General features: G+C 36.6%; 1 protein-coding gene across 1 annotated transcript in view; it reads right to left on the bottom strand.

Annotated features, from left to right (window-relative positions):
• foxo1a (forkhead box O1 a) overlaps positions 1-19,603 on the bottom strand; it is a 36,613-nt gene extending 17,010 nt beyond the window's left edge. Inside the window, exon 1 of the mRNA XM_028465612.1 lies at positions 18,707-19,603. Within this exon, the coding sequence (XP_028321413.1) occupies positions 18,707-19,321 (615 nt within the window). The 5' untranslated portion in view covers positions 19,322-19,603. The remainder of the gene's footprint in view (positions 1-18,706) is intronic.
• Between the last annotated feature and the right edge of the window lie 2,019 nt (positions 19,604-21,622).

The raw sequence follows: 21,622 nt of genomic DNA, 5'->3' as shown, positions 1-21,622 counted from the left end.
CCTGCCTGTGTCCCCCGGATAAAGATGCAGTGTGTGTGGAGTGGACCGCTGCTGGGTGCACCCGACCCACCAATTCACTGCATGAACGGGAGGTGGGAGGTGGGGAAGAGTTCACGGCTCGCGTGATACCACAGTTCAAACTGACTTTTGGGTTTTTCGGTTAGTAAATGTAACGTGATAGGTGGATAAATGTCCAAAGTGGTTCCTGGAGGGATACATTTCTGCATGATTTCAGATAGGATGGTGATTTACTGTATTAGTCTCACAATGGAGGAATTCGGTAGAAATGTCTTCCTGCTTGAAGAAATTAGAACTTAAGGAGAGACTTGATACAAGACTTGAACAAGTTTGAAAATATCTGACGTCTAACGCTGATGACTAAGCTGTGAATAAATGGTTAAAAATTAGTTTTTTATAGTTTCTAAAGCTGTTTAAGGTAACGGTATCCTGATCGGATATTATTATTGGTCTTAGATTATATCTAAAATCTTTATAGGGCTTTTTTTTTTATTCATTGAAGTTATTTTTCAGGATCTTCTCATTCATCTTATTTTTTATTTCAATCAATTGAAAAATATTCTTATGTTTAATGGTTTAAATGTATGTAACCTTTGGGTTAATAAGGGTGTAAGAAAAAATCTATACGGTGATATATTGCGATATTTCACCACGCAAGTATTGTATCGATCCAAAAAATGTCCAAATCAATTTTTTTAATCATGTTTTTTGACCAAAAAAACATTTAATTACGCTAACATATGCATAGCACATAAACGCCCGGTCACTAGGTGTCAGTGAACCACATCAGACTTTGTTAAACTACATCACTCCTCAATGCATTTTAGCTGAAAGTTGATTGTACTTTATTTTCATAAAACATACTGGACACTTTTATAGATGTATGTGGTTATTTTTTTAAAAATTTTAAGAATTTAACAGAATCAGAATTTGTCGTAGAAACAAAAGTTGAACAGTTTGATAAACATACCACTTTTTTTTTTATATCGACACAAATTATAGTTACTATTTACTTGTTGTGGCAAGTTTTAAAAAAAAATTTAATAAATTGTATTTCATACCATTTTGTGAAATTTGTAATTATTGATATCGCGACATATATCGTATTGTTTAGTAGCGGGATACATCGTATCGTATCTAATTGTCAGATTCATGGCAACGTACACCCAAATCTGTATAATGGGTTTTTTTATTATTTATTTATAGAGGTTATTTTTCCTGATCTTCTCATTTATTCTTTATTTATTTCATTCAATTGCAGAATATTATTACGTTTAAGGTTTAAATGTCTGTAAGCCACTGGTTAATAATAAATGGGTGCATTGTCATGAGTCTATAAGATGCGATGCACAACTTGCATGTCACGATACAAGATATCCCTCCCACTACTAAACAATACGATATACATTGCAATATATCGCGATATCAAAAATTACAAATTTCACTTTTACAAGTACAAAATGGTATGAAATACAATTTATTTAACTTTTTTAAACTTGCGAGAACAAGTAAATGGTAACTAACTATAATTCAAGTACCAATATCAAAAACAAGTGGTATGTTTATCAAACTGTCTAATAATATTGTTGTTAACTTTTGCTTCTACAACAGATTCTGATCCTGTTAAGATCTTAAATTCTTTAAATAAAACGTAACCACATACATCTATACATTTACATGCTATACATATGTTAGCGCAATTACTGTAAATGCTTTTTTCGTTAAATAACAAGATAAAAAAATCGATTTGGATATTTTTTTGAATCGATACGATTCGGTGAAATATCGCGATATATCACAGAATCGATTTTATTCCTTATACCCTTAGTTGCTATCGCTCTCTGTTTGAGTAATATTACTTGATGAAGCCTTTTCTGTCATTCCATGCTACAAATTAATTAATAAAAGAATGTATGATTTGTCCTTATATCGTATTAATATCCCCAAAGATGCAATATCAGACAGTGTCGTATTTGAAGGGGAAGCGTTGCATCAGGACACTCTTCTTTACATACTGTATATGGTAAACACAAGTTACATTATAAGTGTGAAAGTGCTGCTAAGCTAAGCTAAAAGCCACCTAAGGACAGCAGCATTCATTGGTCAGGAGAAATCTCAGAAATTCAGTCTTTGTAGAATGACAAAATATCCTGAAAGCAAGTATAAAGTCAATGTTTGGTTTACGATAAAGTAAAAACAAATCGGTTCACATTTTGGCGCAGGTGGCAAGAAGTCCTTAACCAACCCTTAACATACAACAGTGGGCTTTGTTAGAAAAAAACCTACACCATTTACCAGCTGTGCTGATTTTAATCTTAAACCTGGCAACAACAACAACAAAAAACAGGAACTAAAGATAAAAATAAATTAAAAAAAAATAGAAAATATCACGGTGCAAAAACATAGGTGTATAGTCGTGGACTGATTGACCTCTCAGGCCTGATCAGAGAAGAGGAAGAGTGGATTAAAACAAAGGAAACATGGGGGGGCGGGGGGCGGGCGGGGGGGGAGGCATCACGCTCTGTGCTACTTCCTCTCCTGATGAGTTCACCTTTTTTTTTACTACTGCATACCTCGAGCCGCTTTCAAAGCATGCACTTCCTGTCAGTCACTGAGAAATATGTGTTGTGTAAAGAGCAGCCGGAGGCACACAACATACCACGAAAAAAAATAAATGTACTGTACAGGTACTGCAGCAAAATGTTAGATATTAGTAAATAGTCATTTATAAATCCACCTGAAAACAGAATGTTTCATTGGATTTGAAAGAGAGATAATTTGAAGATCATTTAAATATTTTCAAGTGTATTATCTAATCCTAAAGTTTTGACCCAAAATATCGATCAAAAATATATAGAAATGAAAAAAATCTGATTTTATATTTAGTTTTATACTTTCTGCCAACTTAAAATTGATATTTTTAAGTTTACAACTAACAGTCATTTCCATTAGACCATAGTATCAGGTTAGAAGTGGAGTGGTGGCCTAATGTTTTGGCCTGACGGTCGCTGGTTGGAACTCTACCATGGGCCCTTGAGCAAGGCCCTTTTTTACCCCCAACTTCTTCGTGGTGTTAAGATAGTATCAGGTCATAAAGGAGCAGTATTTTACTTTCAGATTATACAAATTATTGAGCTGAAAAAACTGACAACTTAAAGTTGGCTTGCCTTCATTTTAAGTTGAACTAATGCAAAAACATTGATTTGAGAACAATGCAATTAATTAAATCGATTGTGTTAATCTAACTCAACTCCACTCATTTAGGTGTGACCCATTGAAATATTCAATGAATTGGTCTGACTATACTGTATTTTTCAGTGCACTGGATACTATGGGTGTAAGAAAAAATAAGGTGATATTTCACCATGCGATTATCGTATCAATCCTAAAAAACACCCAAATATTTTTTAGAAAAATAAAAAAAAAAAACATGTGTCGGATCAATGTCGGTATCAGCCAATCCTCAAAGATGCAATACCAGTGTCATATTGGGAGGGAACACTAGTTTAACGGTTTTTCTTTACATACAGCATGGTAAACATAAGTTACATGGCAACACACATCCCTACTGGATACTAAAGCTGAACGATTAATCGCATTTGCGATATTCTCGCGATATCATAAAATGCGATTTTCTAATCGCAAAGGTTGCAATTATTTTTGTTATTATTTTTTTGGGACCGACAAGCTACATCCTTATCAGCCCTGTTACCGGTATTTTTAAGGTGCCGTTAATCCTCAAGCCTCAGACAAGCATTGATACTGCCGTGTTGCCTGTCAGTCCTCCTTAAAAACCCGCATGCAGAGTTGACTGACTCTTCATGAGTAGGCGGGTCTGTAGAGGCTATCTACATATTACACACTACAGTAAAACACATGGCTATCTAAAAGTGTGTGTGACTCTGCAGAACCAGAGCAGCAGAAGCAGATGAGTTGTGTGTGTGTGTGTGTGAGCGCTGTGTGGGGTTCTCCACAGCTTAGCCTTTAGCCTAGCCGATAGTCCTCCACAGCAGCCACGCTTCTGCCGTCTGTCGCGCCGCCTCCGTCTGCTCCAGTGGTGGCGAGTGCTCGCAGGCAAACCTACTGCTTCGTGGGACGCTGGGTCGTCTCAGCGTTGTAGTCATAGGCTCCATAGGTTTCCCCCACATCGGCCGTTACCGTGCCTCGGCTGCTGGCAACGTTTAGTTCGAGGAGTAACTTGCGATCATATATTATCTCACGGCTAAAACGCTGCGAGTTAATATGGCAAAACAGGGATAAATCAACATAGTTAGCCTTGTTGTCACGAGCCAGTGCAGCAGCATCCATCAGAGGCACAGCTCACTAATTCTACTTTTGCACAATTTTTCATTAAGTTGTGTTTGATATGCTTGATTTGAATATTTGTATTGTTTAGATAGTTGGTTTAGTGTTTTGTTAATATAAAAAAGTTATTTATATGGTTTTTTTTTTTTACTGTTTTTACTATTTATTTTGTATTTTTCATTTATTTTATGTGCCATATTGTTAAAAATGTTTAAAATAAACAGATTGATGTTCATTATTTGTTTTTTTGTTGCTTTTTTGTGTTCTTCCATTGATAAAGTACCAGATCAAGAGTAGTAGTGTAGTAGTATATCCATCCCTCATGTTGAAGAGGTAAAGCCACAGATTTGTTTGCTTTATTGTCGTAATCTGTGCTTTAAAATGTATTGATTAATCGATTTAATGCTTGCGTTCATTGAAAAATACACGACAAGAGGCCCTTGAAAAAATAATTGCATTTTAAATCGCAATACTGAGGAAAAAAATCGCAATTAGATTATTTTCCAAAATTGTTCATCCCTACTGGATACTATTCAAAAATGTAAAAGCAAAACTAAAGAAGTCACTACACTATTGACTTATATTAACCTTCATGCTACATCATAACTAGTACATGCTCAGAAAACAAATAACTGGCAGAAGTGTAACAATCGGTTCAAGCCCTCCAGTAAAGTTCATTAATGCTGTAAAATGAGCCGTTAGTTAAACGTAGCGTCAAAAGTCACCACCACGCTTTTGATTAAAATGTCAAATTTAATTTCCACCCCTGTTAGGCAGATATAAAAGCTTGAATGAGCGATTCATGTATGTGTGATAGTAGTCTTGAAAGGCTGTGTGTGATGGTGTGATAATGCAAGGCCAGTCTGACAGGCACCGTGCATAATCGCTTTAGGGCTGGGATTGCACAACAATGTGGGTCTGGGCAATGCCTGTGGTTTGGGGCCCTGGGCAGCAGCAGAGGAGGAGAGAGAGCATGGGCCCATAAAAGTGTTGCTCTGTTACACACACACACACATACACACACATTTTTACTCGCTCGAGTGTGAAAAAGAAGTTTTTGGTTCTTATTCCAAATTATGAAATTTAAAAAAAACAGGCGGGAGTCTCCGTTCTCACCCCTGCGGAACTTTTTTTTTTTTTTTTCCCTCGATTTTAGTTGTGATAGCACGCAGAGCAACAATCCTGTCAGTGAAACAAACTGCCGTGCCTGGGCAAACCCACAGCCAAAACAAACAAGCACGTGCTCTCAGCCCACTACTACCAAAACAAAACAACCTGATTCATCCACAATCATTGTTTACCTCGCAACAAAAAAAATAAAAAAAAGCCTTCAGTTATCAGCTCCAGATTTTCAAGCTTAAAGCAACCATCACTCACTCATTCCTCAGTCATTCATTCTCTCTCTCTCTCTCTCTCTCACCTCCACTCAGACTTGGACGCTCCTCTCACTGAAGGATCTCCTCTGGTTGGACGCCAGGAAAAGAGAGAAAGAAAAACAAAAGTCTGGCAGCAGTGCAGCAAACCTGGGTGATGCCGGTGTGCGGTGGGTGGAAACACACACACACACACACACACACACACACACACACAAACACACGTGCGGAACCCTTTCCAAAAAAACAAGCTTTTTTTAACCCATGGATTATTGAAACCTTTATTGCATAACGCATAGCGCCTTTTCACTTATAATTGCCAATTTTTAAAAAATATTTAATCTTAATCTTTGCTTTTAAATAAATTTGTATTTATTAGCTGACCATAATATTGACACAAGCTTTACATATTTATAGTTGTGCCTAAAACTCACTTTTTATTTAGCTTGTTTTGGAGTTTTATAATGGATTTTTGCTTTTAGTTGAAACTGATCACACAATGTATCGCACATTCTCACTTTTAATGAGTTATTATATATATCTATATATATATATAAAATCTAATTTTTATTTATTATACCCTTATTATCGATCCCTAATATTGACTCAAGCTTTACAGAGTTATAGTAGCTTTAGATTTTTAGCCTAAAACTCACTTTTATTTAGCTCTTTTTGGGGTTCTATATTTGGATTTTTGAATAAACAGTCAAAGTTTTTAGTTGAAACTTTTATCACATAATGCATTGCGCCTTTTAATTTCTAATTTTGTCAATTCTTTTACAAGTTATTTTTGCTTTTAATCAGATTTTCATTAATTATACCTTTATTATCTAACCATAATATTGATTCAAGTTTTAAAGATTTATAGTTGAATAACCCATAAACTTTTTTTTTTAGCTGCTTTTAGTTGTTATGCTGCAAAGAAGTGGATTAATCTGACATTTACATTTTTAAATCCAAGTTAAAGCCACTCTTTTTCTTTACTGCGTACGACTGAGAGGGAGATTTTTAATCCAATTATTATTGATTTAATGTTTTTACCACTGATTTTAAAGGTTTTTGCTGCTGATTTTAAATATTTTTACCGCAGACTTTAAATGTTTTTACTGCGGATTTAAAACGTTTTTACCACTGACTTTAAATGTTTTTGCCACTGATTTTAATGTTCTTATGGATTTTTTAACAGTCAAATGTTTTCTATTGCACTTTTTAATCATGTAAAGCACATTGAATTGTCTTGTGCATGAAATATTTTGACTGCAGATTTTAAACGTTTTTACCACTGACTTTCAATGTTTTGACTGCGGATTTTAAACGTTTTTACCTCTGACTTTAACTGTTTTAAAGTCCGCTGATTTTAATGTTCTTATGGATTTTTTAACAGTCAAATATTTTCTGTTGCACTTTTTAATCATGTAAAGCACATTGAATTGTCTTGTGCATGAAATGCGATAAACCCGTGAGACACTTGAGTCATAAAGAAACAGTAATAGTTTATTAATTCTACATTTACACACACTCTGGCTCAAGACTTACTGGCAGATTCACGCGACACATTATGATTGATATTCACTGGAGTGGCTTGGGCGTGACTTCAGAGCTGTGGACAGAGGGATCGGCGCATAAATAAAACGCACATGTGCCACCCAGTGAGAAACATCCACGTGAAGCACCACCTGATAGCCCTGCTGTACAACACACCAGTGACCTGCTTTCCAAGCCTGAGTATCGTTTCAGTCATGAGGTCTGCTGAATGCCTACGAGCGTATTTGTGACGAAAGAGAGAGAGAGAGAAAAAAGATGAAAAAAAAACCCAGAAAAGTAATACTGACGCCAGAGCTGAGAGGCAAACAAATGAGTGGCTGGAAAACATGACGTTGTGAAATAATCCGTGGGGCGACTCTTTACAAGCTGTTAGTCAACTCATCCAGGATGGATGAGCAGTCAGTAGGGTTATATATTATCACGTGTTGGTACCGGATCAAACAGGATTTCAGCAGCAAAACATTGACTTTTAAAGCCAAGATAAATTAAAGTTTTTTAAAATAAACACAGAGTGTTTGTTTTAAAAAAATGTTAAATGATAAAGGTAGATTTGTCTGGGACACACGGAGCATATTCAGCTAGCTCGTCTGATGTAGCTATAGCTAAAAGGCTAACTGTGTTAGCATTAGGGGTGTCCCGACTCTTTCACTTTCGATACCGATATTGCATCCTTGAGTATTGGCATTTTTTAGTGTAGAATGTTAAAAGTTTTGTGGAACGATCTTGACAAAAAAGTTAAGCAAAGTATGAAAATAATGCATTTTATACATGTTTACAAAAGATATATCTTTGAAAATTACAGAAATGCAAAATTGCTTTTTTTTTGTTCTGTTTTTTCTTAATAGCTTGATTGGAGTATTTATTTGTATTGTCCATTTAGTATATTGGATTTTACATTTATTAATGTCCCTTGTCGAACGAGTCAAATGTGTATTATATTATTCTATTTTTTTATTTTATAGAGATTCTTGTTATTTTTTCAATTTGTTTGTTTATTTTCATCTATTTTTAAACGTTCAAGTCTTTTTTATTTTATTTATTCATTTATTTGAACAAGTGATATGAAAAACTGACAAAAACATTTCAACCTTAAACTGAAGAATATTCTACAATTGAATAAAATAAATTAAATTATTAGGAGACGATGCAAAATAACCTCAATACATTAAATACAAATATTTGAAGATTTTAAATACAGGCTGATATAATCTGCTAAATTTTTGATGATATCGTAACAATATCGGATATTAATATCAGATTGAGACACCTTCAATGTCTGATTCATTACAATAATAACTAAGCAAGACCTGTATTCGCAAGGTGAATACGTATTTGTCAATGAAAAATTGAAAAAATTGGCAAAAGTTACAACCTGTATCTGGATTTGTTGAAAAGTTTGTTCTTTTCATTAATTAAATTGAAAGTAATAATGCAGGAAAAACAGAAAACTGTCACACATTGAAAGGAAATGTTGTTCAATGGTACCAGTCTGAGCACTGTATCTCAATGTGTGGCAAAGTTATAGGGAAAACATTTTTTTGTTGTTTTGGCTGAGCTTTTGTTGTCCTGAGAGCGTTGAGGTCTCACTTTGTTCACTTTTCTGAGGAGTTCTTGACCTTAAATATGACCTTTGGCAAAGGTCAAGGTCACACATTGAAAGGAAATGTTGTTCAATGGTACCAGTGGCCAAGTAATAGGGATGTCATGAACGTTGACCCCTAGCGGTCCAATGAAATAAAATACTCCTCTTGAGATGAGCTTTTTATAAATATAAGCATCAAACTTGTATGATAAATATTCAGAGATATGGAAAATTTCATTTTTTAAACTTAACGTGACATTGACCTTGACATTTGGCTATAAAAAAGGTCGACTGCACATCCCTTGACATTGTCCCAATGAGATGACATACGTGTCATTAGTGCTGCATTAATAGCCTAGGAGGAGTTACAGGACAAAGGAGGAACTCCTACGAGCAATTTTGAATTGCCAAATACAATAATCGTTACTCATCAAAATGGTCAATTGGTCTTCATATTCATATAATAGGTAACTATGACTGAAAAATCAATAATTTGGGGGGTGAATTCCTAAATGTGATGACTAATAAGTGACTTGTGAATTGTGCTGCACAGAGGTTAGGTAAAATCCAACACCTAACCATCACAAATAATTACAGCTGCTTTGTGCCATCCCGCTTTCACTGGTGACTCAGCACTTTAGAGTGTTAATTACGACTAAAAGGGAAAGGGAAAAGCCAGCAGTGAGAAAAATACTGCCAGGAAGGAGGAGGAAAAGGAGGAAAAGGAGGAGGGCCTGAATATTGCAGCGCGCGATAAAAAGCATATAAAAGCCTACGCTGGAATGTTCCCTGTGTCAGCCTGTCTGTCTGCCTTCGTGTCTGCTCATCTGCCCCGAGCAAGGCTTTAATTATGAGGTCCAGGTTTATGTACGCACACACACACACACACACACACACACACACGAGACTTGCGTACCACATATCTCTAACACAGAGCATCACAGTTCCGCTGACTAACCAGTGGCACCAGACTTTGGCCTGCGGCTCCCAGATTCCAGTAAATGTCTTGTTATGCAACTCCTAACAAGTGTCACCCAGACTGAACCTGGAGCATTCTGGGTCCTGGCCGTGCTAGCGTGCTACATACACGCCGTCTTTTTTATTCATCAAGTCACTTCTGGGTTAGGGAAGAGGCCTTTACGAGTCAGAGTGGCCTTTTTTGTACCGAGGGATGGAAATACAGTCCACGCAGGCAGGAAATGAGGAGGAGGCTCAGAGGAGGTCCTTTAGCTCCTCTCTGTAGAAACACAGCTGCCCCTCATGTCTTGGGGCAACGCCAAATTCGGTCTCTTGTTGACTGCCTCAGAGGAGTGTGTATAGTGTGTGCTAGGGCTTGGAAATATTGACCAAAACTCATACATCGATATTTTTTGTGAAAATGGCAATATACGATATAAATCCCGATAATTCAAATTTAAATGAAGTCTGATCAGAAAGATAATTAATGGCCTGTGACTTTTGATAGGAAGCTCATAGAGGGATGGAACCCACGTCCGTCTTCGGTAATTCGGGTACAAGCTTTCCACTGGTACCACCCACGAGGCTCTGTGGGCTTCCACAGAGCCTCTATATCTCAGGAACCGAACGTCGGAGAAGGACGCGGGTGGTACCATTGGAAAGGCAGTAGATTACTTAGTATGTATGGACACTGGTTTCATTCCTCTGGCATGTTTCTGCGGAAAGTTACAGCACTTTGAACTTTTCAAGTGCAAAAATTGAGAACATTTTGCTATGCCGTATCTCGGGAACGGAAGATCACACAGGGATGTCGGCGGTACCGTCGTAAAGGCCTACACTAATTTACTGGGGGTAGAATGTGGTCGCATTTAAATGGTACGTTCCTATCAAAATAGTTATTTGCAAAAAACCTCAAAACGTACTGAAACTTTTAGCAAAAACAAGCGAAGGAACTAACTGTGCTTTTAATGCTGCTCTGAGAAGTAGCGAAAGCAGCGACTCCTAAAACAAGTATTTTAAATCAAAATGAGCTATAAAAAAATATGGCAATATTTCAATTTTCTATATCTCCAAAATATAAAACTTGATACATCTTGAATCTCGATATATCGCCAATCACTAGTGTGTGCTAGTGTGCAGAGGTGTAAAGAGTACTGATATATCCAGAGGTGAAAGTAAAGGATTAGAAGTACTCGCAATATTGGAATTGAGTAGCTTTTATGGGTACTTGTACATTTTACTTGAACTTAAGTACTTTTTAAAAGAAGCAAAGTCATTCATTACATTTCTACACCCAACGTTACTGAGTAAATTATTTATTTTTTTGTTTTAAAATGATCAACGGACATTGTGAAACTACAAAAAAAAATTAAATGAACAGACAACAATCAAATGCATCAGTAGTTTCACAATGTCCGTTGATCTTTTTAAAACAAAAACAAAAAATGTATTTACTCAGTAACGGTTGGATGTAGAAATATAATTAATTACTTTACTTATTTTCAAATGTACTTAAGTACAAATAAAATGACTGGTTTAGAAAAATACTCAAAAAAGTACCCATAAAAGCAACTCAATTACAGTAATGTGAGTACTTGTAATCAGTTACTTTTACCTATGCTAGTGTGTATATTAAGCACATGTGAGTGTGTTTTGAACGGCGATTTTAAAAAAAAAGGACCGTTTCTTTCTGTCCTAATACACATTTAGAGGATATTAGAACTAAGTGCGACTGCTAACGAAGTACAGCCAAAGTTAGTAACTCAACACACTCCTGTAATGAACCAAACTCGTGTATTAGAAACACATCAGTCCAATCAATGTGAGTCAGTGGCCACAGTACCGTAGCACTAACGAGGCTGTGTTGTGGTGCACATTGTTTAGTTTTCATTGTGAAACTGCACAATGAAACACTGAACTAGGTAAAACAAATCCTGGTGGACTTTAGTAGTTTTTTAACAGATTGGTGATCAGAAAATAGTAAGTTAAGTAAGTCTCTGCCTTGCCTCTCTGAAATGTTTACACTAAAACTAAGATTTGGAGCCAACCGGTGCATTGACGTGGTAATGACCCCTGTGTCGCTATCTGTACAACCAACGCCGACCTACGTGTTTGTCCGTTTCTTTCAGCACACTGTGTTTTGAGGCCTTGTTGAGAGTGTTTACCCGGCTTGGGCTGGAGAGTTTTGGGTCAAGAGAGCTTCGTGTACAAAGAAACAACTCAATTGATCTGGATACAGACATGAAAGCATACCTAAAGCTTCCCTCTCCATCAATAGAAGGCAAATATTTACACATGGTGACGTACGTGTAGTATTGCAAGAGAAAACTGACCGTAGGCCGTTATGCAAGGACGTGTTGTATGTGTACTGTGTACGCAAACATATGTCAACCTTGTTATATAGAAACCAATGATTCAATGTAGTGAAGGCGACCTATTAGAAATGAATAAGCAGGCCCAGTAGAAAGGTTTGGTGGTGGTGGTACACGCACGCCATCTGTCCTTCCTTCCTGTTGGACGCCACAACATGCCTGGCCAGGGTCAGTGTCCAGGCTGTCCCCACTGGTCCCACCTGGCACAACTGTCCTCCCAGTTCACACCATCACAGACGGCGTGAGAAGAAGTGCGGAGGCTGCCATCATGACTCATCTCCAACGTACCCGCTGTGAAATGAGCTCAGCCTCAAACTGCAACAAACCCGACAACAGCCTTAAAGCTACGATAACTGATCAAAAACTCTGGCTAAATCTAATGGATCAGCAGCCGATCACATGTGATGAATAAAACAACATAAACTGATCTTTTTTTAACTATCTACTACAGCACACACGGGCTTTTTTTCTCTCCTTTGTTGTTGTTGAGCTTGAGACCACACAGTAAAGTCACCAGAAATGAAACGATGACTAACTCGACTAGTGATTCACATCAAAAAAATTCCACAGTGTTGTTTCAAACTGGCTTTCAAAAACGATTTGCACATTACTTTAAGTTTTTCCCAGATTAAAAAACATACGCAAATCTCCATAATACATATTTGTCACAAAAACTTACTTATAAGGTGTACAGCAATAATACAGTAGATGATTGAAGTAGAGCCTGACCCATTTATTTTTTACTCTCTCTCTCTCTCTCTTTATTTAAAATCGGCCCCAAACAAGACTGTTATTACAAATGTGGCCAAAAACCTTTAAAATGTCCTAATTGGTAGATCTATGCATAAGAAAACGCATTATTTTGCACCATATTCATTTTATTACTTTATAAAAAATGGATCTACTTTACAGTTTTCGAGCCTGTGTTCCACCATCTTGAAATCATGTGATTGATGATGTCACACGGCCCCACTGCCTGTAAACATCCCATTGTTTTCCATTGGAGTGAAACATTTAGCCTGATTTTTAGATCATTTAGCAGCTTTTTCAGTAAAAATGACAACTTATGTTGCTTTTGGTGAAGTTAGAGAGTAAATCACGGATTGTTGAAGGACTCCCACCCAAAAAGGACTTCTATTCTCAGGGTTTGATCCCAGTTAGATAACTCGCTTAACTTTAGCACCCAGAGTGTGTCAGCGCACTGTTTAAGGGAGAGTAAAGGAGAGCTCTTCTTCTCTGTCTGCTACAAAACTGCCCCCTGCGGTCACAGATAGTTTCTGTCTCCAATAGAAAACAATGAGATGTTTACATGCAGTGGGGCCATGTGACATCATCAATCACGTGATTTCAAAGATGGCGGAACACAGGCTGGAAAACTGTAAAGTAATGCCATTTTTAAAAGGCAATTAAACGAATATGATGTAAAATAATGCACAGATCTTCTAATAAATTAATTTCCCAAGTAATTTCCCCGAGTTCAATAAAGTATTTCTGATTCTGATTTCAAAGGTTTTAGGCCATAATTGTAAGAACAGCGGAGGATTCCTTTAAGTAAGATTACTCTGATGCTCCAATATGGAAAGGAGCCGGGGTAGAGCCAAGAAGTCTATGAATAACTGCTCTCGCAGCAGTGAATGGCACATTGCTTTCCCACAGCGTTACTCAGTTTACACCCCCTGACATGGCAGGATAAGCATCCAGCCCAGGCGTTGGCTGCGCACCACTCAATGAGCCGCCAATCACAGCCAAACTGTTACATGGGTGGGACGACGTTGAGAAAGAGCTGTTTATTTTGTCAAAATGTATTGGCACATTGTCACTATGACTCCACTGCATTCTATACAGTGTCTTTAAATAGTTAATATGTATGTTAACTCCTCTCTTGCCCTCTTTGGTATTTAATAACCTGCCTATTACTCAGTAACCGGTGAACATCAGTTAGAAATTGTTGTGGTCAATGGAGTGTTTCACAGTGGTAAAGGTTCTACGATTCCTGCTGACACTAGAGGTTTTTTCTTTTTTTGTTTTGTTTTTTGTGGTCATCATGCATCCTTCAATTCAATGTAGCAACATTCTGCCAAAGGGCATGGTTTGGATACTTCCTGTTGCCAAAAATAAATAAGTTTGATCCTATTTTTAGCTCCGTGCAGGAGTTCATCAGCCATTGTTGAAGGAATATTATTATTTTTGCTCATAACAACTTTTTTGTGGAAAATCTACTGGTGCTAAAACAAAGTCACACATGAACACTGAACATAATTTGATTTAAAAACCCATTAATGCTTAAGTTAAACCTATTTCATGTGGGAAAAAATGGGAAAAACGGAGCCAGAGAACGGCACAGATGCAGCACTGTGACTGTGCAGACAGGATAAACTAATAGGAGGATTGGGGTTTTTTTTCCAACCAAACCTGCTCAGATATTGTCATAAACCTAGCAACACATCTGACCCTCTACCTACTTTGTTTATCTTCCCTGGCCAGCTTCACTGAAGAGGGTTTTTCCACTGTTGTTTAATTTTACCTGACGAGACTGAATTTGACAGCTAAACATGGCTTTTCTGCCTTTTATAAACACTGAGGTAAGACCAATGAATATAAAGTGGTTGCGCTTGAAAACAACATTTGTTCTCATCACAGCTTTTCAGATGAAACGTTTTAGGTAAGAGAAAGAAAACAAGAGTCCCGTTGATCTAAAGCACATGTGTCAAACTCAAGGCCCGGGGACCAAATCTGGGCTCTTTACAGCAGGAGTTCTAAACCTGTTCAGCCCACGGCCCCCAAAATAAAGGTTCCAGAGAGCCGGGACCCCCACTGTAGCTGAAGGGACATTGAACACAGACATGAACATTGAAGAACAGTCATGTAGAAACAGGGCCATCTATAAGGGGGAATAAAGGGAAGAGATTTTTGGGGTCCATCCATAAAGTCAGCAAAATGATGGTCCATTGTTCTATGAATCTGTGATAACCACATTTATTAATTCATCTGAATAATATCTACTCTCATCTAGGAAGTCCAGTATTATTTGCGCCATACTATATAGTAATCCTAAAGATTTAAATCCTTGTTTTAATCAGAAATAAAATGGGTAAAAAGTGCTAAAAAAGGGTCCAAAGTGTCAATATTGGAACAATTAGCAGAAACAATTTGTTAAAACTGGCAATTAATGGGCATGACAAATGGTGAAAGTGGTTAAACTGGCAAAAAATAAGCACAAAAAATGGTAAAAAGAGGTTAAGAGTGACAATAATGGGACAACATATGCAACATTAGGTGGAAAAGTGGTGGAAAGGGTTTTAAGTGCCTAAAATGTTTTGAAAATGGAAAAAAAAATGTGCAGAAAAGGCATTGAAATTTGATGGAGAGGTGGAAGAAATGGAAGTAATGTAGCAAATGTGCATTAAAAAAAGGCAAAAATGTGTCAAGCAAAATGGATGGAAATAGGTTAAAATATGGCTAGTTTGGTGTAGTTGCAGAAAAGTGATAAAAATAAGAGAAAATGGGCTCAAATTGTTCAGAAAATATCCTTAGTTTCTCGAAGGCATCTGGCGACCCCCTCTTAGAGTCCTGACCTCAAGGTTGAGAACCCCTGCTTTAGAAGATCTAACTTGGCCCGCAGGAGAAAGTCAAAATGAATCACTTCATGTAAATAACCCCTCCAATTACACAAATTCAATGATACTCAACAATATTTGCAGGGATCACTGTTTTTTCCCACGCTTATATTCCATGATGGCAGTCATTTTAATCCTCAAATTGTTGTAAAGAACTCTTACTTTTTCAAAATCACGCAATATTACTTAATTATTCCACAAAATTTCCCCAAATGTAATCAAAAGTTGATCACAAAGTCAAGTAAATGTAGGTGACGACCCTGCAGTGAATGAAATCTGAGTCTAATGAGTAGAATGGCGTGTTTCTGCTATAAAATCTCTGGTCGTGTGACGACTGGCATGTATGTGTCATCTCTGAGCACATGACTCAAACACGCACGCACAAAAGAAACACCCCACGAGTACGCTTTAATAAATTCAGAGAACCAGTAACGAAGCGGAACTGTAATAAATCTCTCATCGTGTGGCCACAGGCTTAATAATAATAATAATATGATTTCCAGGAGACTGTCATTCATAACATAGTGAAACTATGTGTCTGTGACGGAGTTGTAGCAGTTAAACAGTGTTGCAGTGGGAGGGCCTGTCACACACGACATTATGAATGTTGATAAGTTGTGTAACGTTTTCAAATATTTTCCCACGTTACATTGTTTCAGTTTTTTTTTTTTTTTTTTTCAAATAACTGATGTACGTTTTAAAAAAATTCTATTAAAAACAAATAACCATACGGCGCAGATAGAGATTACAAAACAAATGTCATATGACTCATAGACACAGGAAGCAATGGGGTGAAGGGAATTGTATGCACTGCACTGTGACGTAACACGAGGCCTCTTTAAAATGATAAGAAAATGCAGTTCGTTCACAAATTTGTTAGAAAATGACGGAACAACGAAAAAGAAGAGGAAGAGATGTGACCAGCAGGAATGAACACATTAACAAAAATCCACTGCAACTTATATATTATATATATATATAAATATATATAGTATTTTGACATAGGTGATATTGTCATTGTCACCAAATAGAAAGCTCAATATATGTTGAATCAAGATGTATTGCCCAGCCCTAATATGTGTGCGTGCGTGTATGTGTGTGTGCTCTGCGATCTTTGCTTTGGGATAAAAAATTAAAACCTGCAGAAGGGGAGTGATGAGGAAAAAAAGATATCTTTAGTATGGGAGTAGAATGTAGTTCATTATAGTGTAGGACACGTGTCAAACTCAAGGTCCGGGGGCCAAAATCCGGCCCTTCAGAGAATCCAATTCAGCCCGCAGGAGAAATAAACGTGAAAATGACAGAGAAAACATGAATCACTGTGTAAATGACCAATTTATTAGTCAGTTGTAAATTGTTGTTGAATTAACTTTAATTTTTTTTTTCCAAAATCCTGCAAGTTTTCTCAAATTATTCAGAAAAAAATCTCCTCCAATTAAATAAAAATTGGTTAAAATCAAAAATCAAAGGACATCTAAGTATCTGTCACTAAGATATTGTCGATTCCTTCCAAAAAGTACTGGTATGTCTAATTTATAACTGGAAGTGCAAACTTGGGCACATTAATGTTGAAACTGTTCGTTTTCCCGCCTAAAACCAAACTGGTGCAGATTTGACCCTTGAGAGGTCAAATGTAGATAAAAAAAAACCACTAAAACCTGAATATTAGGCATCATCATCAAACTTGAGTGGAAATAAACATGATCGAACCCCATATTTTCAAGGCATTATTTGTTAATTTTCCATTTTCTCTCTCTCAAGTACCCCATGTAGTGCCATTGCGTACCCCGAGAGATACACGTACCCTTATTTGAGAAACACTGCCTTATAGGAGAAAAAGACTAAAGTAGCACATACTGTGCAGCTGTTTGTTTATAAATGTGCCTGTGTGGCATTTTTCATCAGCAAATTTAACCCAGAATTGTCTTTCTGGTCAGACATTAATAAGTTTAAAAAAAAAAAAAAAAAAATCGAGATTTGTATCGTATATCGCTGCTTTGAGAAGAAATATCCAGATATGAGTTTTGGTCCATATCACCCAGCCCTAGCACAGACACAGTAGCAAAATGTAGCTAAAAATCAACCAAAAACTGAATATTAATCATCATCAAACACCAATAAACTACCAGTGCTGTTTTTAAAGCTCTGGTACACCAAAACTAGAAACCTAATCATAGTATCTACTGTATAATAACTTAGTATAAATCAAAGAGGAACAATAGATAAACTATTATAAATGCATCTTCTTTTCTGTTACATAAATTCTGGGATTATTCTGCTCAGATCAGACCATGGATCAGACATAAGCAACTGGCGGCCCGGGGGCCACATGTAGCCCTCGGTCTAATTTTGGTTTGGCCCCCAAAACAAATCCCAAAATGTGTATTTCAAGATCTTGGAAGGAATATAAAGCCCAACATAACACACCAAATAACTCCCAGAACACACAAATTGACAGCAAACTGCACAAAGTACACACACACACAAAAATAATTAAAATGACAACAAAAACAGACACAACGACCACTTTAACAATCAAAATGACCACGAAAACAACATTAAAGAATACTGTAGTTCCAAAGACACACAAACTGTCAACTTAAAAAATAAAGAACGTGACACCAAGAACCCACAAATATACAACAAAAAGGCAGAAAATTATCTCAATCTCAAAAATTACATCAAGAACACGAAAAAAAAAACTAAAAACAAAACACAAAATGACTAAAAACTGACCAAACAAAACCACAGATAAAGATCCCCCCCTGTATTAATGCTAATATTGGTCTTTATTCTAATGCTGACATAAATATTGATTATGTGGCCCTAGGATCAAATACAATCACATGTTTGTGGCCCCCCGCTGTGATAGAGTTGCCCATCCCTGCCGTGGATGATAAGATCCCACAGGTGGTGGTGGTGGTGAACCATCCCTACCTTCCATCCTGCAGAGCTGTTGCTGTCCCCCTTGTCCTTGAAATAAGGAACACTTTTCACCATCCAGTCGTAGATCTGGGACAGGGTGAGTCTGCTCTCTGGGGAACTCTCGATGGCTTTGGTGATGAGGTCCGCGTAGGACATGTTGCCCCATGCGTTCCTCCGGGAGGAGCTGCTCTTCCTCTGGGCGGCCGAGGCGGATCCCACCGGGGGGGACACCAGGGGCACCTGCTGCTGATGCTGATGCGGTGTCTGAGGGCCGGTGATCGGCTGCTGCTGATGCTGCTGCTGTCCTGGAGGCTGGTGCTGGTGCTGGTGCTGGTGGTGGTGGACACAGCTCGTCTCCTGACACTGGAAATCAGTGCACAGGATGACGGGCTTGTGCTCCTGGTAGTCCTCGGTCTCCTCCAGAAGGCTCAGGTTGTTGATGAAGTCCGCGTTGGTACCGGAGGAGGGCTCCTGTTTCACGGATGGCACCGGGGACGACGTGTTGGAGTCCCCCGGGTTCAGGAACTCCGGCCGGGGCAGGGGCCAAGTGCACGACCGCGGCCGAGACAGGGGCTCGAAGTCCGGGTCGATTTCCACCAAGTGTGGCTGCTGCTGCTGAGCCGCCATGGTCGAAAAAGAAAAAAGTAACGCAAAAAAGATGTTACAATGTCATGTAAATGTATCCTTGAACGCTGAAGTTACAACTTTGCCTTTTAAAAACAATGTTAGAAAAACGGTCCGCGTCTGTTGAAGCTGGAAGTCACATCACATCCCAAACTGTGAAACCCGCAGGTACAAACTATGAGAAATGTAGGACTTTAAAATCAAATGTAATAAGTGGTGGTGGTGGTGTCTAGTAGTGTGCGTCCGGTGATGTTCCCTCCAGCCTGTTGAGTGTTGACTGTTTAGAGCAGCATGTGAGCAGCACTTACTGGAACTTTCATTTGTCACCTGACACCGCCCACTTTTGACTGACAGCCAGCGGGAGCCAATCAGAGACCAGGAAAGAGACCCTGAAAACATTAATGTTGTTGTTATACCTTCAGTTTTCCACACATCTGCATCATATGGGAGATAGTAAAAATAAAAAAATAAGAAGTTGAATGATAATAACAATGAACATTTTTTAAGTCATAATTATGGGATACTATATCATAATTAGCATATACATAGTCATAATTATGACTTAGTATTTTATACTAGTATCTCATAATATCTGAAAGTATCCCATATCTCATAATTGAATTGAATTGATTATACTTTATTAATCCCCGAGGGAGAAATTCAGTTTCAGTTACATCTCATAATATATCATAGATTCTCATACTATCTCAAATTATCTCATAATATTTCATAATATCTCATAGTATCTCATATCTCATATCTCAAATTATCTCATAATATCTCATAGTATCTCAAAATATCTCATATCTCATAATATCTCAAATTATCTCATAATATCTCATAGCATCTTACATCTCATAAGATCTCATAATATCTCATAGCATCTTGTATCTCATAGCATCTTGTATCTCATAGTATCTCATAATATCTCAAATTATCTCATAATATCTCATAGCATCTTATATCTCATAATATATCATAGTATCTCATATCTCATATCTCAAATTATCTCATAATATCTCATAGCATCTTATATCTCATAAGATCTCATAATATCTCATAGCATCTTGTATCTCATAGCATCTTGTATCTCATAGTATCTCATAATATCTCAAATTATCTCATAATATCTCATAATATCTCATAGATTCTCATATTCTCACAATTAAAACTCAGTATCTCATAATTATGATTTAGCATATCATACTATCTCATTATCTCACAATATATCATAGTATCTCATTATATCTCATAATATGTCCAAGTATCTCATATCTCATAATATCTCATAGATTCTCATAATTACGACTTAGTATCTCATAAGAATTTTACTAAGATGATCAATAAAGGGTACATAATTATTACAATTATGTTAACAACTTTTTTTATTATTATTATTGTTAATTTAGTTTCCCTAGTTTTGTTTGTTTTTTTGTTTTGTTTTTGTTTTTTGTTTTTTACTGGAGAGAATGGGTTTAATCAATTTTCCACTGATATATAAAATCCCTAAAATTCATGGAATCCAAACTCGCCAAAGACCTCTATTCTTTATTTAAAAATCATATAATTAATTAAGCTTAACTGCCTTAATGTATTTGTTTAATAATTATTGTGTGTATGTATTTTAGCTTTGAGTTAGTGTTTTATTTTAATTTCCAAGTTTTTATTTTTATGTTGTATAATATGTCTGTATTCTTGAAGGAGTCTGTCGATGCTAAACATTGCAATATGTAATTAATTTGATTTTGATTTATCTATTTATTCATTTTGATCATGTAAATAGCAACTTAATAACAGTTTGAAATAAAAGAAAATAGAAGAACATCATTTATCAGTATCAGTTTATTGCTATTGATCTGATACATGAACAGCATGAATCATATATACTTTTACTACTTATTTTTTTGGTGTAGAATGTTAGAAAAGACTTGACCAAGTGATATTACACAGAGAACAATAGTCAGCAACAGCAGGAATGAGGAAAAACTACCACTTTTATTAATAACTTATTCAAGCTAACAATTTATTGTTTGTTAAAATGAATAAATTCTGTCGTTCTTCAAAGGAATGACGAATTTTGATTCTTATGAATGTGTAAAATTTATGAAAACTGCAACTTCTTTGAAACAAAACAAAACAAAAGAAAGTCAACCATAAAACAATTATAATAACAATATGATATAATAATAACGTTTAAAAAAAAAAAAAAAAAAAAAACAACCTTGAGTTGACTGCAGAATAACTTTTGTTTAGATAAGTGTTAGCTGAAAAAACAGAACTGTCTTTTGGAGAAAAAAAATTAAA

The sequence above is a fragment of the Gouania willdenowi genome, chromosome 13 (assembly GCF_900634775.1).
Source record: "Gouania willdenowi chromosome 13, fGouWil2.1, whole genome shotgun sequence".
Taxonomy (NCBI): Eukaryota; Metazoa; Chordata; class Actinopteri; order Blenniiformes; family Gobiesocidae; genus Gouania; species Gouania willdenowi.
Note: the sequence above shows the minus strand (reverse complement) of the source record. Positions and strands in the feature narration are given on the sequence as shown.